The following is a 19,494-nucleotide window of genomic DNA, read 5'->3' on the forward strand; positions in this document are numbered from 1 at the left end:
ACCTCAGATCTCATATTTACACTAAAATGCTATAAAAAAAAAAGTAATTTAGAAAAATGACATTTGAAAAAATATGCCTTTAAGAGGCGTGGACAGCAGCCAAGCGGTCTCTCTGGCACCCCCCCCCCCCGGCCACATGCGTTATTGCATGCAATAGAAGTCAATGCGGGACTAATTATGTTCATTTCCATTGACTTCTATGGGGAAACTTGCTTTGATATGCAAGTGCTTTGGATTACAAGCATTCTCCTTGATTGGATTATGCTCATGATCCAAGGTTCCACAGTACTTGATGGCCGATGTTGAGAACCAGCCCCTTCTTATACAAGAGAAGCCTGAGGACTTCTAAGTACAGATGACCTTCCTTGCAGTCATGATACAGGGCTTTAGCCCAGAGGAGCCAATTGCCAAGCCCAAAATACTGTGTTAAGGGGAAGTAAATTATCCAAACTTTGACAAAGGAATGGAGTGGGGGGAGGTGATGTGGAGTAGACCAGTATAAGGGCGACTTTTGCTTTTAGATGCAGAAAGTTGTCTGTTGTGCTCGTCAGTCCTCCAGCACCTTCAATGCATTGCATGCCCCACTATTCTTTGCCACATGTATAAGGGCTGTCTGGAGGGAAGGATATTCCTAGCTGAATGAAGTGACTGGAATCTCCATCAGACTGGCAGCAGCTACAAGCACATACAGGGACCAACAATGGAACTGCAGGTAGACATGTCTGCACTAAATCAACAAATGCCCACAGCTGGAATGACTGGAAAGGATAGATACGGCCTCAGAAAAAGCAGCCGACTTCTCTGCACCCAACATTCATATGCAAAGATTTAAATGTTTACCCCTCTACAGGTACAAATCAGCCATGCCACGAACAATATCACAAATGTCCCCATTATGACCTTTTTAAAAAGTTACTTGAAATTCTAAACTCCCGAAATCCTAAACTTCCATACTCCAAAACGCAGTTACCACTCATGAGATCTACAGCGTGACCAGAGGATGAATATTCCGATGAAATCAGAGGCAGATCACAAGGGATTATGGAAATGTACACACAAGGTCATCTTTAATGGCAAGTACTTTACAAAGACAGGTAAAATTGACAGCGCACTGCGGAGGTAATACAAAGTACATAAATTGAGAACAATTCAGAAGAATCCATAGGATACAGCTTAATATGTATAAAATTAAACAAACTTAAAAAAAAAAAAACAAAACGTAGAAACATTCGTCACAGCTAGTATGGCCGTTCGCGTCTGTCTTGTCTGTGGTCTCCCCTGAAAATAAAAAAGGAAGAAAATCAGATGAGCCAATTTGAACAAAGCACCAGGCAATCAGCTATGCGGATCTCACTAAACAGCTCCATTCCAGCACTGCCAGATAATCACAAGGCTTTCCTCCTTCCAACCCAATACAAAAGAGGAAATTGTTTGCAGCTATTCAGCAAAACTTTTATGGATCAGGTTTTAGTTAATGAAACACATGACCTAAATCCTATCCTTTACAGCCAAGGAAGCTGCCATCTTAGCCTAGGATTGATCCGCAGTTCCCAGAGTGCTGCACATGTGATCAGTTATAACACCAGCTATTAGATCGATTGACAGTTCCATTGAGAGCACAAGCAACCGAGTTATTTACAGCATGCCTTGAATGTAACATTTGTGGGAACCCTCTAAATTAATGGGTTTTAGTGCTGCTTTAAGGCTCCTTTCATATACATGAATTGGATGCAGCTTTTTTTTAGCACTGCGGTGTGGTTCCAATGTGAATTCTAGGCTATTGCCTTCTATGGAAACGCATCTGAATTGCATTATCTGTTTTAAACAAAGTCAATCTGAAAAAAATCACTCCCCCAAATTCATATCTGATATGGATCGTGGAGAACCTCCATGCCAAGAGTAAAAAACTTGCATGGGGTCCCCCTAAAATCTGAATCAGACCCATATATTTGAGCACGCAACCTGGCATGCAAAAGGGGTGGGGGGATGAACTCCCCCCACGCAAAGCACCTTGTCCCAGATCACAACCCCCCATGTGGATGAGTAGGGGGTACATCATTGTACCCCTACTCACCCAAAGGAAACGTCAAACTGTAATCTTTGACACTTTTTTTAAATGGCAAAGATTCCCCATCCCGATGTAGGTTGAGCACGACAAAGGCTTCTGCAGCCTGCTCTGCAACGTTAAAGGATGTAAACCTCAAAAAACTGCATGGCCATCTTTCCCGGAGTTACACTTGGGTTCGCAGGCTCCGAAGCTGTGATTAGCTGGAGCCGCAATGTCACTCCCACGCATGTGTTAATGATGGCAGCGTATATAGTAAATATCACCTAAACAGTGCAAGTTTAGGAGATATTTACAGTACCTACAGGTAAGCCTTATTAAGCAAGGCAAGTGACATCGCCGACCAGTGCACCTGAAAGCCTGGTACGGATTGGTGGACCCCCATGCATTTCACATTTTATTGCACGCAATGTGTTTTTTTACATTCAGCTGTCAGCCGAGTCATCCACTGCAGCAATCGGCTTCCTGACCTGCTCAACCACCAGCTAGTGTTAAAGGCTGCAGACTCCAAAAATTTGCATCTGAATCAGAGCTGCTTAGGAAATTTGAACCGGACATGTGTGAACCTAGCCTTAAATGTTCTACATTGAACAAAAGAAGATTTAGTGTTGACATATTACCTGGAATCCATTTTGCCTTGTCCAAATCCTCCACGGTCACCGCCACCTCTGCCACCACGGAATCCACCTCTGTCACCCCCCCTTCCTCTGAAGCCACCACGATCAAAACCACCACGTCCTCCTCCACCTCTTCTTTCATCGCCAAATCCACCGCCACCTCCACCTGAGTGAAAACCGCACGTTAAGTGATTTGCTACATTACACATTTTATAGTCACCATGCAAACAATGATTTTCTTAGCGCTCATAACCCAGACATGAGTTTAGTAGTGTTCTCAGAATTAAGGAAAGGGCCAGATGACGTACCTGAGCTAGTGACTTGTCAGGTACATGACTGGCTCTGCACTTAAGCAAAGAACTCTGTTGGGTCCCAGCCATGCCAACACAAGTAGTTTGCAATTTATAAATGGGTTGACATCTGCGCTGTTATAAAATGAGCCCCTATTAGCTTGTTCTGCAAAAAGGTGACCCGATGGTGCTATTAGGAAATAATGGTCTAAATGAAGATGTGTGATTTGGTAAGCAGGCAACTAGGAAACACTCACCCATGTGTGAACCTCCAGGTCCTCCGGGACCATCGGGTTTGGGAGCCTTGCACTGGTTGCACTCATTTCTCCAGGAGAAATTCATGTTCTCACAGGATCTGCAGGAATGAATCAGAAACATCTGTGAGGTTTATATTCTGCACAGTGATGTCATGATGCACATCTGCAAGGTAAACCCAACTTACGGGTTGGGACATTTCCAGTCTCCAGCTCTCTGCTGTCCTCCACCACCACTGGGGAATCCTCCTCCTCCTCCTCCACCACCACCTCCACGGTTGCCGTTTCCACCATTGGGACCACCAAACCCTCCACGTCCCATGGGACCTAGCGCAAAGAAAAAACTATTGAGCAATAATACTAAAACAAGGCAAGGGCTCCCACATTCATTGGAAATGGATTAGCTTGTTATTGCTGGGTTGTATGCATATACAGAGCAGCACGACTATGGGCTTTAATGGTAGTCTGTTTACTGGCCTAAAAACCCATAAATCGCTGGCAGTAAGGTGCCGTCATTGTATCAATGAAATTTATTAGCACTCTGTTGAAAACAAATGGTTTGTAATCTTGGAACCACACAAATACAACCTTCAAGTCAAGAAGGCAGAAACTGTCTCCAAGATAGCTAGAAATGAGGGGAGCTGCAGGTCTCAATGCTAAAATACTTGGGACTACAACATTAAAAAACCATTTACAATTGGGGGGGGGGATATACCCCATCCTGATACCAGGTGCAAGACCGTTCTAATCCCAAAATGGTATTGGAAGCTTGAACAGAGGGCATGTCGCATGTGAGAGTGTTTGTGCCTGCTGACCAGATCACATTCCTCCCTATATTAGGAAGCCCTTGCCTGAACAATGGCTCCGGCAGTGTCAGGGGGCAGCTAGGAGCTTGGCTGGGCTACTATATATGACTGAGGAGCTACTCATTAGATGTGCCCCAATATGGATACATTGTAACTAAAAGCAAAAGGCTGGGGATTTTTTTTACCACTTCGAAACCGCAATACACACATATATGTTGTGGATTGCAAGTAGATTACCGGGGTTATGGCTGAAGCTATAATCTGGTATTTTTGTTCAGCCGGCTCTCATAAAAGCCGCTTAAATCCTCTAAGAAGCGGCAGCAGCAGACCCCCGTTTCTTGGGCTGTTTAAAATGGCAAGCCCAAAAAACGATTGACAGTGTGGCCAGCTGGTCCCGGTAGTGTATCTTTTGGGTAAAGGATTTGGGGTTAATGTTCCATGTAATAGGAATAAAAAAATGTAAAGGCAGTGTAAAAATAGAAAAAAGTGCCCCCATCCCTCGTGTATGCTTCTGTGCACAAAGCGGGCCATGCATATGTAAACTATTCGCACCACACGTGAGAAATCACTGCAAATGTTAGCAATTCTAGCACTAGACCTCCAACACTAAACAGGTAACCTTTAAAACGTTGCCTGTGGAGATTTTTAAGCATTGTAGTTTGTCGCCATTACACAGGGGTGTGCAGTTCAACATGCTCGGTATCTATTTACTCTACGCAACATCTTACAAAAAAAATTGGGGTATATAGGTTTTTGCTTTTAAATTCATTAAAGTAGAACTATGGGCAAAACTTATTTTCCATTTTGTAGTAAGAGGGTGATAGACCCCTGGTCACATTTTTCACCATCTGTGTCCCATTGTATAGATTTCCCCTCACTTTGTCCCATAGTCAGAGTGAGGAAATCCCTGCAAATTAGGTGAATTCCTTGGGGACCCCCCCCCGGTTACCAGAACTAGTGTCCCCATTGGAAGATTTTCCCTCTAATACTTTTCTGGGGCAACCCAAAATTTGGGATCTTTTTACTTTCAATAATGGTAACAGGAGAAAGAGGGTGAATCTCCTTATTAGGGACATGACACTAAAAGCTGACAGGTGTTATAATCCCTCTTCAATATCCAAAACTAAGGTTTTTCTGTTATACTTTAAAGTGCCCCCCCCCAAAAATTGCACTTGCAAAACCACTGTGCAAATACCATGACAAAAAATTGCAACAATCACAATTTTATTCCCCAAAGTCTTTAAAAAAAATGTATGTTTGGGGGTTACAAGTAATTAAGCAAAAAATACTGCTTTAGACTGGTAAATAAAAAAGTGGAAGAAGGTTTGGTCTTAAAAACGGACCTCCACGTCCTCTACCTCTGGTGTTTCCACCTCCACGGCTTGTAAAGTCGGCTCTCCGTGTAGCAAATGAAACTTTGATCGGATTTCCAGAAAATTCTTTGCCTGAAAAACAGAAAAGGTTTAGTAGCCAATACAAAGAACAAGAGAAAAAACCATCTAGACTAGGGGTCTCAAACTAGCGGCCCTCCAGCTGTTGCGGAACTACAAGTCCCATCATGCCTCTGACTATGGGAGTCATGCTTGTAACTGTCAGCCTTGCAATGCCTCATGGGACTTGTAGTTCTGCAACAGCTGGAGGGCCGTCAGTTTGAGAGCCCTGATCTAGACCATGAAATTCCCCGAGACTCACCATCAAACCAGTCAATAGCAGCTTTGGCAGATGGAGGATCATCAAAGGAAACTGTTGCTTCTCCCTTTAGTTTGCCAGTCTCCCGGTCTGTGTACAGGTTTATCATGGGCTGCCCAGTTTTCTTGTTTGTCTACAGAAAGAAAATTGTGTTATTAGTCACCAATGTCACAGTTAGAAGAACTCATCACCCATTCTAGAACCCAAATTAGAACTGCGAACATCATATTACACACCTTGATAATTCCAATCTGCTTAAAGTACTCAGCAACTGCCTCCACTGTTACACTCTCTCCCAGGCCTTGCACAAAAATTGTGTTGTTGTCAGAGTTATCCTGTTCACCTGTCAAAGAGATATCTGAGTTATCTTGTTCAGAGTTATCCTGTTCACCTGTCAAAGAGATGACTGAGTTATCTTGTTCGCCTGTTAAAGAAATGATTTATTAGTGACACTCCATCATATTACACTCAATGGCAGCCTTGTCTATTACACTCAGATGGATGCTCCCTGCCTATTACATGTTCCTCAAAGGCCCCCCATATCTATTACACACTTGTCATGTAATATGCAGGGACGGCCGCTGACAAGGGCTGCTCCCTGCCTGTTATCTGCATTACATACTCATGAATGGCTGCACACCATTACATAATCAAGGGCTACACATACTCTTAAAAAGTATGCTACCCCAACATTTCATATTCCTGATATGTGCCCTAAAAAGTATCCTGTTTGTATTGTTTTTTGTGCTCTCCAAGCACCTTATATGCAGCTGAGAACAGAAGTTGTGAGATCACTTATAACAATAAATACCTTTTACATCTGAACACAAATGCTTGGCACCTTTCATTTTTATTCATTTTAAACTGAATGGGCTGCGTAATTTACTTTAAAATTTCTCATAAAAACCTACCCATTTCATGTCTGGGAGGCCCGCCTTCACGTGGTCCTTTTGAGAAAGCAGAGGAAAAAAAAAAAAGCTAGCGTTAGAAAAGTTGAGGGGACAGACAAGATGCACATCCCCCCCCCGCCACCACCACCAGCCCATCATACATGAAAACCACCCACATGAACGCTCAGACTATCCATTCTTAGTGCCTGGCAACACACCGCGCCTTGTCAGTCATAAGGAATAAACTCTACGGAGCTATTTTCTCAGGCCCCCAAAGCAGGCGCTTTCAGGAGCAGACATCTGACCGTGCATTTAGGTTCGAAGCGCATAGGATTAGGTTGTACCCCTAATACACACTATGAACGCACATGAGCCATTAGTAATGATAAACCATAGATGTACACATCTCTATTACATACTGCTCGTCCCTATTTTGTACACTTTACACGCTGCTTGCTTTTTTTATACAAATCTATTACACACTGCTCACCCCCATTTTTTTTTTACACATTGATCACCCCCATTTTTTTTTTTAAAACATTGTTTGCCCCAATTTTTTGTACACATCTATTAAACATTGCTTGCCCCAATGTGTTGTACACATCTATTAAACATTGCTTGCCCCCAATTTGTTGTACACATCCATTACACATCGGTTCTCTCCAATTTTTTTAAGCACATTACACGCTGCCTGTCCCCAATTTTCACCCGTGCATTTTTTTTTTAAAGATCCTTTTCCATTTTGAAGTTTCATCGGACTTTTTTTTTTAATACCTTATAGTTTGTATACTTCTACCCAGTGATATTGTATTACCACCATAGAAAAGGTTGTGCTGTATATACCTGGTAACCGTGGATAGAAGACACATCATAGGGTTTCTGGATAGCAGTCTTCCTCCTTGTGCAACACTTGCATGTTTTTCTTACCAAGTTGAACTTTTACCCTTCATAATACATGCATTTACCAAATTCCCACATCCAACATTAACCAGAACCCCCAGCAATTTTTACCATAGGCTTCAACCATATTATACTATATATAGTGGGATAAAATGTACTCAATGTATCCAGTATAGAGGACTGAGTGCAGATGCACCGACAGTGGAATGAAGCCTGCCTAACCCCCAGATAACTCCATTTATGAATGAACCGTAAAAAATAAAATATGAACAGTAACAAGAATTTTTGGTTGATTTTTCAACTCTTCACTTACCACCAAATTTACTGAATCCTCCCCGTTCACCACCGCTGAGAAGACAATTAGAAGAAAATTGAAGGTTTTTGTTTTGTGATTCCCGAGGCTACAGAAGTTCTTTATTCCGTCACACACATTGTCTAGTATTCTGTTCAACTAACACACTTGCGTCTTTGGTTTTTCTGCATGTGAAAAGCCTTTGTTCACCTTCAGCCACTTAGGGCTTTTTTTTTTAAAGTTTGACCTCTAATTTACTAAAAAGTTAACCAACACACATCAGTGCAAACACCTCTAGCTGAGATTTCCATTCTGGATTGTGTACCATTTAGCTTGCATAGGACTGTAAGCAACAGAGCATAGTATATATATGTATATATATGGTGTATAAATGGTGCACAGAATGTTCTTATAGATTGTCTGTAACTGCTAATCTTATATCTAGATAAATAAAATTTGTGTTGATAAATGCTAAGTGTGAAAGCTGACGAGACCTTGAAAACCTGTAGCACATAAAATGCAGAATTTGTTAACACAAAGCAGAGCAACACAGCAAACATGATTTTGGCAGTTGTATTCCTATCTCTGCTTTTCCCCCATACTTACCCCTCATGCTGTGCATTGCTCTTGCTTGGCGCCCTCAGTTTAACCCCCTCCCCTGACTGGAAGTGATCACATAACACACCCCTCCCTCCCAGCATTCCACACAGAACCAGTCTCAGGCTGTACATCACACCCCACCCATCGCTGTATACATGTTATCACACACCCCTAGTCTCATAGCTGTATATACACACACCTTGTCTCATAGCTGTATATACACACACACACACACACACACACACACACGCACCTCGTCTCATAGCTGTATACAATTTTATCACACCCCCCATGACATAGCTGTATACATGAGATCACGCACCCCTCATCTCAGTTGTATACATGAGATCACGCACCCCTCGTGACATAGCTGTATACATGAGATCACGCACCCCTCATCTCAGTTGTATACATGAGATCACACACCTGTCCCATAGCTGTAGATTACAAATCTCATAGCTATACAGATTACAAATCTCATCTCATAGCTCATAGTACGTGTTATCACACAAAGTCCGTGTACACGTTATTAGCTTGGGTCCTGATCACCCTCATTTTTCATACCTGATTGTATCTTTACACACACCGTGTCAGACTCCAGAAGTATCTTGACACACCATGTCCGGTTTTATGGCTACATTTGGTTATATTAACTGCTACACCAGTATACCAGACCTGAGTACATCATTTTGGTGTAGAAGGAAGTCATCTACCAGGCACATGAAAACTAATGTTTATAGGTCAGATAGCACCATTTTTATACCCTGGCAATGCAGAACCCTGCTGAACCGTTTGGTAAGAGGTGGTAAACACCTTTGGTCAGACCCGTACACCTCTGATAACACATTGGGTGATAACCTGCCTAGATGTTCTGCTAAGACTGAAACTTATTGTTTATGCGTTTTTTTTCAACCTCTACAGAGATAATAGAAGCTCCATCCTGTCACAGGCCGTGTGAAACGCGTTCCTCTGTTTACAGCCACATGTCAGAGTTGTCAGTGCTTAGGAATCAGAAGTCAAACACCGGAAACAGGTTTTGTTTGCAGTAACATCCCGAATGCTCTTCTCCCACGCAGTCATCACCATGCAGCCAAGCTCCGCCCACACACACACTGCCCATAGTCAAACACCTACCCCATGCCGCCTCTTGCACCACGTCCTCCTCTGCCGCCTCGGTCAAAGCCTCCGCGGCCACCACCGAATCCACCGCGGCCTCGGCCTCGATCCTGTCCGCCATAACTGCCTTGGTCGGAACCACCGTAGCCGCCGCCTCCACCACCACCCATGGGAGGAGAGTCCTGGCCGTAACTTCCAGCTGAAAAGATCACATTAGGCAAGGTTAAGCCGAGCTTTCATACCAACATTACCTTCCTTCTTGTAAAGGAGAACGCAGACTTACATCCACCACCGTACTGTGACTGCTGCTGCTGGCCATAACCCTGGGAGGCATTATAGCTGGACTGCTGCCCATAGGAGCTGGACTGCTGACCACCACCACCACCATATCCGCCCTGACTCTGACCTCCGTAACTGGACTGACTGCCACCTCCTCCTCCATAGCTGCTCTGCTGACCTCCACCATATCCACCACCTCCTCCGCTTCCTCCACCACCACCGGATTGTTGTCCATACCCGCTGCCCTGCTGCTGCTGGTAGGACTGAGAGCCACTGCCATAGCTAGAAAACAAAAGGGACAACAGGTAAACAATTGATAATATGCAACGATGAGGTACTGTGCCCAATAAAGATACTGGAATAGAAACTCACCTTCCAGTGTTACTACTGGCTGGAGGCTGCTGGGAATAGCTGGAATAAGATGACTGGGAGGATTGCGGTTGCTGCTGTCCTCCACTGTAGGGGGTCTGGGAAGTTTGGGAGCTGCCATAGTTACCAGCGCTGTATCCTGGAGCCGACTGAGCACCATAACCAGCTGTGAGAATCAACACACATCAATGAGCTAAATGTTTAATACGTAAACCCAACATTTCATATTCCTGATGTACCTGCTGTACCATGTACTTGTATGAGAAAGTATCCCATTGTCTCTGTATTGCTTCCTTTATGTGAAATCCCTGGTGTTCCTGATAGTCCCTCTGCTTTCCCATTAAAAACTGACCATACTAAGCAGAAAAGATGTGCTGAGAAATCAGCCTGACGTTCTCCAATGATCAGACTTCTGCTGACACCCCCCGTCAGATACACTTGCATTATATGGCAATAGCAGTGGATAGGAATAAACAATGTTCTTACTCTAAATATATCCTCCTTAGACTCCGCCATTTACAACTCATAAGAGATCTCCATAGTGTAGTATTTCAGTAAAATCACGTTTGACAGCAGCAACTTGCATATAAAATCAGAGTAGTCGGCATCGATCTAATCACAGACTTCTGGTCCTGGCCGTGACCAGAAGTAAAAAATCACCAGCTCCTGCCCAACACATTGCATCACAGATCACATGACTTCGAGAAAGTCATGTGATCTGATGCAGCACGTCGGAAGAAGCTGGTGACATTTTGCTTCCGGTCGTGGCCGAATGTCTATGATTAGATCGATGCTGACTACTCGGATTTTATATGCAAGTTGCTGCTGACAAAAAAAATTTGATTTTACTGAAATACTACACTATGGGATATCTATCTTTTACGATTTGTTAGAGGAGATATTTACTTAGAGAACATTGTTTATTCCCATCCATCACTATTACCATATATCGCACGTATATCTGGCATTCTAAAAAGATTTGGCATCGGATTAGATCTATCTGAAGCACCATTAGACCCATTGGGGGTCTTTCATTGAGGTGAGGCTGGGGCACACTTGTGGGGGATTACAGATGGTGGAGACTAATTACACATCAAGAACTGTAGTTTATTTGTGCTGTTTTTTTGATTGCATGTCCTGTGGACACTGAAGATTTTTGTTTGCATTTTTGAAATACTGACTTTATGGACTTGAAGATATATATTGCACTTTTCACACTGAATAGTGATTTGCAGTTGAGATGTTTGATTAATATATACACTATTCTACATTTGAGTTAACACCACATATAGATCATCAATATTACCAATTTGCGGGGACACATTTGCATAGGAGTTTGATTGGTTTGCACACCAGGCTATCTATATTCACTTATACACAAATGTGTTGACTTTCAGCTCCATTTTGAACTGAATGGGTTATTTACAAGGTAAATGGTTTACACAGAATATACTTTATTCCACACAAATATTATGGATAGATTCCCGTATTTGAATGAAATCATCATGTTCTTTGTATTGTTTCCTTTGAGAAATACCCCGTGATCCTCCCAGTCCCTCTACTTTGCTATTCCAAACTGGCCACACTAGGCATGAAAGAACACTCATCCTGATGTGGTTGGGATTTCTTTGCATTCTATTGAAAGAAGTCTGTACTCCATTGCTTAGACTTGTGCTGACAACCCCCTCCTCCCCCACACAAGCTCTTCACTGGGAAGTGTACTGCTGCCCCTTATGCAACTGGGGACAGTTCATGTGATCACTTCTAAAAAAAGTTATTTAGGATGTTTTATATAAATCAGGGTTGGACAAAATGATGGAAACAAGCACAATATAAAAAAATAAGTTAACCCAATTTGGTGTTGGACCACATTTGGCATCTAAGATGGCCTGAATTCTCCTAGGGATTGACAAACATACCGGAGGATGGATAAAAATGAGGAAATCTGACATGATTTGTAGGTGTGAACGTGACAGTTTGCTTTGGAAGTGATGTAACACATTGCTTCCGCTGTGCGGTGAGACGCCTCACTTTCATAATTCGCAGAGTGTGCTGCTAGTAATACAGTCAGGTCAGAGCTTGCGGAGCTTCAAAGAGGGTAAATTGGTGCCGCTTAGCTGGTGCCTCAGACTTCAGTTGCCAATTTATTTGCTGTGTCACAAGGCATGTATCATGTTAGGACATATTCTGGGAAAAAGTCGTCTGATAAGCATAACCACTGTCCACTGACCAAAAGACATTGCGCGGGATTGTGACCCGGAATAAGAAAACTGCTGCAAAAGTGACTGCAGAGCTCAATCTCAGTCTTCCAAAGCCTGTGTCCAAAAAAACTGCAGAGGGAACTTCATAAGTAAAACATTCACGGGCAAGCTACAAATTGCCAAACCACTAGTTACCGATTGTAGTTCCCAGAAAAGGAGAGAGTGGTGCAACACCCATAAATCGTGGACTATTGATCAATGGAAGACCAGTATGATCTGATGAATGGAGCTTCACACTGTTCCCAACCACTGCACATGTTTACATGCGGCAAACAAGCTTATGAACAAGACTGTCTTGTACCAATGGTAAAGCATGGTGGCGGTGCAATCATGGTTTACACCATCCAAGACTTATATTTATCAATTCTAACTGCTATAGATTGCAAAGGCGGTCCAACACTATTGGATAACAACTTAATTTGTTTCCATAACTTTGAAAAAAAAAAATAATTTATATTTATATAGATAGATATACACACACACACACATTGTGAGGGTTCACATTTACTTTATAAGATGAGAAAACCATTTTCCACAATCAATGCTACATATTCTCTTCACAAAGCATTATACTTACAGCTCTGCTCCTGTCCATAGGATGAGCCGTACCCTCCGCTCTGTCCATAGGAAGAAGACCCAGTAGTAGACTGGCCATAGCCGCTGTAGCCCTGCTGGCCATAGGACTGGCTGCCCTGCTGGGAATAGCCGCCTTGTGCGGGTTGAGATGGGTAGGACCCATATCTTAAAATGAAAAAAAAAAACATACATAAGCAAAAACCAAACAAACCACCACATAATAGTAACAAATAGCAAAAAGTGAAATGGTAAAAGTAAAAATATATCTTACCCTTGGGCAGCTGGCTGTGAGTAATCTGAAAAAGAAAACAGGAAAGAAAAGGTTACTACTGAAGGTCAGATAATGAACTAATCTTCAGTCCCTCCTCACATCTGAACCCCACAATGTCTGCTCAGCCCTCATTGTGATCATCTGCTTTTCATCTGGGCAACCAGAAGACTCCGGCGTTTCTCTAATGTGCTCAGCGGAAGTTGTGCTGCAAATTGGAGCGGACAGATCCAGGAATTGTGTAATTTAGGGCCATAACCTGAATAGAATGTTTCAGGGATGAGTGTACTTTTCTATTCTAAGGTTTCTCACCACCTGTTATACTGTCCCTACCCCATAGAAGTTAGTTTCCATCCTCTGCACTAACTAAAGCATGAAAGCACCATGCCCCAGAAGTCCTTCTAATCTATAAACTAAGCTGTACTAAAACCCTTCTTAATCTCATTACCATGTGCAATGAGAAGTTCACCTACAGACTGACCCCTCGCTGACCTATCTGGGGGTCCCAGGCGGATGCAGTTTCTGGGACAGAAGTGTATGAGGGTTCCAGCATTGAAAATGTCCTCTGCTGAGGCAGTGCACACATCACACATCTCTGCTACAGAACATAGATGGGGGAGGGGCGCTCCAATCACCCAATACCTACACAGAGCTGCCTCATTCATTCCTAGGGATGATCTGTACTTCTAGCAGGCACAGACTATAGAATATAAACATTGCAAAGGAAGATTCTCCAGAGAATGTCAAAAATCCCTTTCAGAGGTCGATTTACTAAAACTGAAGAGCACAATCTGGTGTAGCTGTCTATGGTAGCCAATCAGCTTCTTCAATTAATTTTTGACAATAAAACCTGGAACCAGATTACATCCAGCAGTGCGGTATTAAAACCTGCTATACATCCCAATAGACTTCTACAGAGCTCTCAGATTGGAGCAGGCCTCACAAGTCTGCAGGGTTGTAATGTGCAGGTACAGCCAGGAGAGGGAGCCTTTCATCACTGAACATAAAACAATAGAGGCCCCATCTGCTGGGTCTCAGTATGTATACATCAATGGAGGGGGAGGGGGGGAGGGTGCAATTGCTTCAGGACAGGGCAATATAAATAAAATCACAGTAAATATGTAAGGAGACACCACGATCCAAACCTATATAACAATCCCTCAAATTCAAACTTCAGGTTTTCACAAAAGAAAACTCAGCAGGAAGTCACACCGTCAGATCTCATCCAACCCGATAAAAACCGGACAAAGCACAGCACTGCCCCCTCCATTTCACCCAACAAAGGTTTGAGCACAGAAATGTGATGAAGCCTGTATTGGGTGGTCCTAGGCAGGGCAGACATGTACTTTGCTGTAAAGATGTATGGACCCAACATCAGCGTGTGACTTCCTGTATGAAAGTGTTTGTTCTGTAGGGCCGGTTTACACCAGAACAGAATGCAGGAATCCAGCGTTCCATTCATGATTAAAACACACCTCACTTGTGATATGCAGTGGGGATCAGTGTAAATGGCTCTACCACTTGTACCTACAGGAAAGTCTATAGTAAGAATTACCTGTAAGTACTGCAAATATCTTCTAAACGTGCAGTTCAGGAGATATTCAGAGTGTATGGCAGCCGGTGATGTCACCATTGCATATCATGCCGGACCTTCAGAGCCCTCCCCTAAACAGGGTCTGCTACACGCATGTGCAGAAGTGACGTCATCGCGCCCTTGGCCACTCATGTAGCCAGTTATATGAAGATATTCACCAGCCCACAAATGATCAATTTTGTCCAAACTTTTATTCTAGAGATCACATCGCAAAATTGTGCAGTGTAACGGTTCAGAGCCACGTAGGACCCCTTCATCATCACATGCCTGACATAGGGGTCCTGTGTGGCTCCAAAATGGCGCACTACACCGTTTTGTGATCTCACCGGAGAAGTGCCGCTTGAGAGGAGATATGATAGTGATTTACAAACACCTCAAAGGTGATCCCAACATAGGAAAAAAAAACCTATTCAGCCTCAGGGAGTGTAAGAGGACAACACGGGGGCCACACAATGATTGGAGAAGCAGTTTAACCTTTAGGCTACTTTCACACTGAGGCGTATTACAGGCAATAGAACACTAAAAATAACGCACAGAGCCTCTCCTCTCACCCGAGGGCTTCCACACTGGAGCGGAGCGCTGGCAGGGCAGTACAAAAAAGTCCTGCAAGCCGCATCTTTGCAGCGCTGTATACACCTCTACTAAAGTGCCCCTGCCCATCAAAATCAACACCGAACCACTGCTTTAAACCCTTTTTCGGCCGCTAGCGGAGGGTAAAAGCACCTCGCTAGCGGACGAAAACCTCTGCAAAAAAAAAAAAATAATGAAACAAACCTATGCAGCTTAGGCTACTTTCACATTGGGGCGTTGACAGTAAAGCTCCGCAACGTGAAAGTAGCCTAAGCTGCATAGGTTTCTGTTTCAATGTCGGGGTGATAAGGATGTGGAACTCCCTTCCCCAATCGGTGATGTCAGCAGGGAGTATGGGATATTTTTAAAAAGACTATTGGATGTGCATCTTAAAGAACACAACATACAGGGATATACAATGTAATACTGACATATAATCACACATAGGTTGAACTGGATGGAGTGTTTTTAGTCAACCTCACCTATTAGGGTCCTTTCACACTGGGGTGATTTGCAGGCACTATTGCGCTAATAGCGCCTGCAAACGGACCCGAAAGTGCCACTGCTTTAATTCCAGTGTGAAAGCCCCGAGGGCTTTCACACTGGAGCGGTGCACTAGCAGGATGGGAAAAAAAGTCCTGCTAGCAGCATCTTCAGAGCGGTGAAGGAGCGGTGTGTATACCACTCCTGCCCATTGAAATCAAAGGGACGGCGCGGCTATACCGCCGGCAAAGCGCCTCTGCAGTGGTTTTAACCCTCTCGGCCACTAGCAGGGGGGTAAAACCGCCCCGCTAGCGGCCGAATACCGATGGTAAAGCGCTGCTAATAAGTGGTGCTTTACCGACAACGCCCCCGCGTGAAAGGGGCCTTATGTAACTGATCTCTCAAAACAATAGTTTGGGCGAAATCATAGTTGGCAAATATCTACATACCATACAAGGTTTCAGTGTCCAGCTAGCCGTCCCTACACCACTCAGTACCTTAAAGCTGGATACACTATACAATTTTCTTCATTTTATTACTTTAGGTTTACCAAAACCATACGAGATCAAACCTTAAGACCCCTTTCACACTGAAAGCATAAAAAAAAAAAAAAAAAAAGCCTCAGTGTGAAAGCTGGAGTGTTTTTTTTTTTTTAACGTCCCGCAAGCGCACCGCCCCAGTGTGAAAGCACTCAAGCTTGCGGGACAAGTCCTGCAAGCATCTTTGGGGTAGGGTTGCCACATCATCCCTTTAATCCAGGACACATTACACAGTTTCTGTAGCTGATTAAGGTGGTAATTAAACAAGTTTTGCCTTATCAGCCTCAGAACCTGTGTAATTTATATGTGTCCTCGATTAAAGGGATGATGTGGCGACCCTACTTTGGGGTGGTTTGGGGAGGGGGGTGTATACAGCGCTCCCAAAATGCCCTGCCCATAGAAACGAATGGGCAGCGCTGATGAAGCGTCTGCAAAGCACTTTGGCAAGGCGCCGCACGATAAGAACGGAGAAGCAGTTGAACCTTTAAGGCTACCTTCACACCGAGTCGCTACAGATTAAATCACCCCCCCCCCATCAACTGCAGTTTACTACCGTATTTGGCTGCGGCGATCACATGGTACAGCAAGTACCAGACAATCCGGTTGCTGTGCATTCCATGCTAATGAACGGGCTGAAATCACACCGCATAAAGAATTCCTGTACGATTCATGCTATGAGCCGGCCATTAACCAAAAAACAAAGATGCACTTTGCTCCAGCCCCCGCCCCCCCCCTTAAATTACCTACAACTAGAGAGATCTAATCCACCCACTATTAAACACAAAAAAATTATAGATAAGATTAATATTTAAGAAAGAGAGAGAAATGTATTCCAGCAGCGAGAACGCCATTTTTTTTCTGATCAATTGCCAAAATGGATCATTGGATGATCACAATCATCGCTATCCATCCACATTAATAGAACATTCCCCCCATTCAGGCCTACTACACACACTCAAAGCCACGCTTGCTGCTGCGGAGGCCAATTCTACCTAGCAACAGCCGGCATCCCCTCCTCAGTAACTAGCCCCGCCCACCACACTGCGGAATGGCCCGCGCCGCAAAAATGGATCATTGGATGATCACGTGGTTACAACTGATCTCACGCCTCGCTGTTCCTCCACAGCAATAGAACATCCCCCCCCCCCCATTTAGGCCTACAAAGCCAGGCTTGATCCTGCGCAGGCCAATTCTACCTAGCAACAGCCGCAGCCAATCAATCCCTCCGCATCCCCTCCTCGGTAACTAGCCCCGCCCACCACATTGCGGAACGGCCGCGCCGCAAAATGGCGCCGAATTCCCCCCGCGAGGACAAAGAATGGCGGCCGTCCCGGGAGACCGAGACCTCCCCCGGGGAGGGGGGACTTCCATATCCCACACTGACTCCATACCAACACAGAAATAAAACGTACATAAATATATAACCCGGAATTGTCAGTGATAAGGGGCCGAAATCACGGCGCCATCACATAACTCACAGCGGATTATACAGAAATGTATCTCCCCCCCTCCTCACCACAATGGACGGGGCACAGGGCGCCCTCCCGGGGCTGAGCCGGGGTACATACCGTTGGTCGCCATTATTCTCTTCTGATGGAACAAGAAAAACTTCTGATGATTCTCCGCGCCGCACTGACCGAGGCGGGGCCGTACATGCGCCTTATCAGCCCTCGGACTATTCCATTCCACCACCCGGGGGGGGGAGAGGGAGGGGAGACGCCCACCGTGTGTGATACTCCACCCCACCCCCTCCCCACACACACAGACAAAACAAGGCTTATAGACCATGAATGTCACATAACACACGGGGGGGAAGGAATGGTATATTCCGCCGTACAATGCCATGGTGATAATAAAACAATGTAATATGAAAGTATAATATCAGATAAAATCAGTACAGATCATATCACATAGAGAATTACCAACGTCATCATGTATTACTACAATAGAAATGACAACAATCCCTCAAACAAGGAGCCCTCCACACCACACAGGCGGCAACAATGGCTTCCTTCCTTCCTGCTCACAACATGGTCGCCATTTTGTTTCTCACACTCAGGTCATCATGGCTGAGGGCCAGATCTGTGAGGAAGAGGGCTCAGTGTGGGATCATGATGTCTGTGGAGAAAGGGAGAAGATGTGTCCTATAACAAGATGGAGGACCTTCATATAATAAGATGGAGGACATCTCCTTCATATAATAAGATGGGGGATATCTCCTTCATATAATAAGATGGAGGGCATCTCTGTCATATAATAAGATAGAGGACATCTCCGTCATATAATAAGATGGAGGATATCTCCGTCATATAATAACATGGAGGACATCTCCTTCATATAATAAGATGGAGGACATTTCCTTCATATAATAAGATGGAGGACATCTCCGTCATATAATAAGATGAAAGACATCTCCTTCATATAATAAGATGGAGGACATCTCCTTCATATAATAAGATGGAGGGCATCTCCTTCATATAATAAGATGAAAGACATCTCCTTCATATAATAAGATGGAGGACATCTCCTTCATATAATAAGATGGAGGGCATCTCCTTCATATAATAAGATGGAGGGCATCTCTGTCATATAATAAGATAGAGGACATCTCCGTCATATAATAAGATGGAGGATATCTCCGTCATATAATAACATGGAGGACATCTCCTTCATATAATAAGATGGAGGACAGTTCTTTCATATAATAAGATGGAGGACATCTCCTTCATATAATAAGATGGAGGGCATCTCCTTCATATAATAAGATGAAAGACATCTCCTTCATATAATAAGATGGAGGACATCTCCTTCATATAATAAGATGGAGGGCATCTCCTTCATATAATAAGATGGAGGGCATCTCTGTCATATAATAAGATAGAGGACATCTCTGTCATATAATAAGATGGAGGATATCTCCGTCATATAATAACATGGAGAACATCTCCTTCATATAATAAGATGGAGGACAGTTCTTTCATATAATAAGATGGAGGATATCTCCGTCATATAATAACATGGAGGACATCTCCTTCA

At 43.8% G+C, this 19,494-nt stretch overlaps 1 protein-coding gene across 10 annotated transcripts; it reads right to left on the reverse strand.

Annotated features, from left to right (window-relative positions):
* Positions 1 to 1,039: 1,039 nt before the first annotated feature.
* Positions 1,040 to 18,158, reverse strand: FUS (FUS RNA binding protein). Of its 10 annotated transcripts, none has more exons than XM_073635728.1 (15): positions 18,027 to 18,158; positions 13,276 to 13,300; positions 13,006 to 13,169; positions 10,171 to 10,333; positions 9,803 to 10,080; positions 9,538 to 9,718; positions 7,825 to 7,859; positions 6,633 to 6,668; positions 5,958 to 6,064; positions 5,725 to 5,854; positions 5,376 to 5,477; positions 3,415 to 3,553; positions 3,230 to 3,327; positions 2,686 to 2,848; positions 1,040 to 1,278 (listed from the first exon to the last, which is right to left on the reverse strand). In XM_073635728.1, exons 1-15 carry the CDS (start codon positions 18,037 to 18,039, stop codon positions 1,239 to 1,241), a joined length of 1,674 nt encoding a protein of 557 aa, XP_073491829.1. In that variant the 5' UTR covers positions 18,040 to 18,158; the 3' UTR covers positions 1,040 to 1,238. The 10 variants fall into 10 exon arrangements, with proteins under 10 accessions (XP_073491829.1, XP_073491828.1, XP_073491827.1 ...); XM_073635727.1 differs by having other exon boundaries at positions 5,958 to 6,112; XM_073635726.1 differs by having other exon boundaries at positions 5,391 to 5,477; positions 5,958 to 6,145.
* Positions 18,159 to 19,494: the final 1,336 nt, after the last annotated feature.

Source organism: Aquarana catesbeiana, linkage group LG06 (assembly GCF_042186555.1).
Source record: "Aquarana catesbeiana isolate 2022-GZ linkage group LG06, ASM4218655v1, whole genome shotgun sequence".
Classification (NCBI taxonomy): domain Eukaryota; kingdom Metazoa; phylum Chordata; class Amphibia; order Anura; family Ranidae; genus Aquarana; species Aquarana catesbeiana.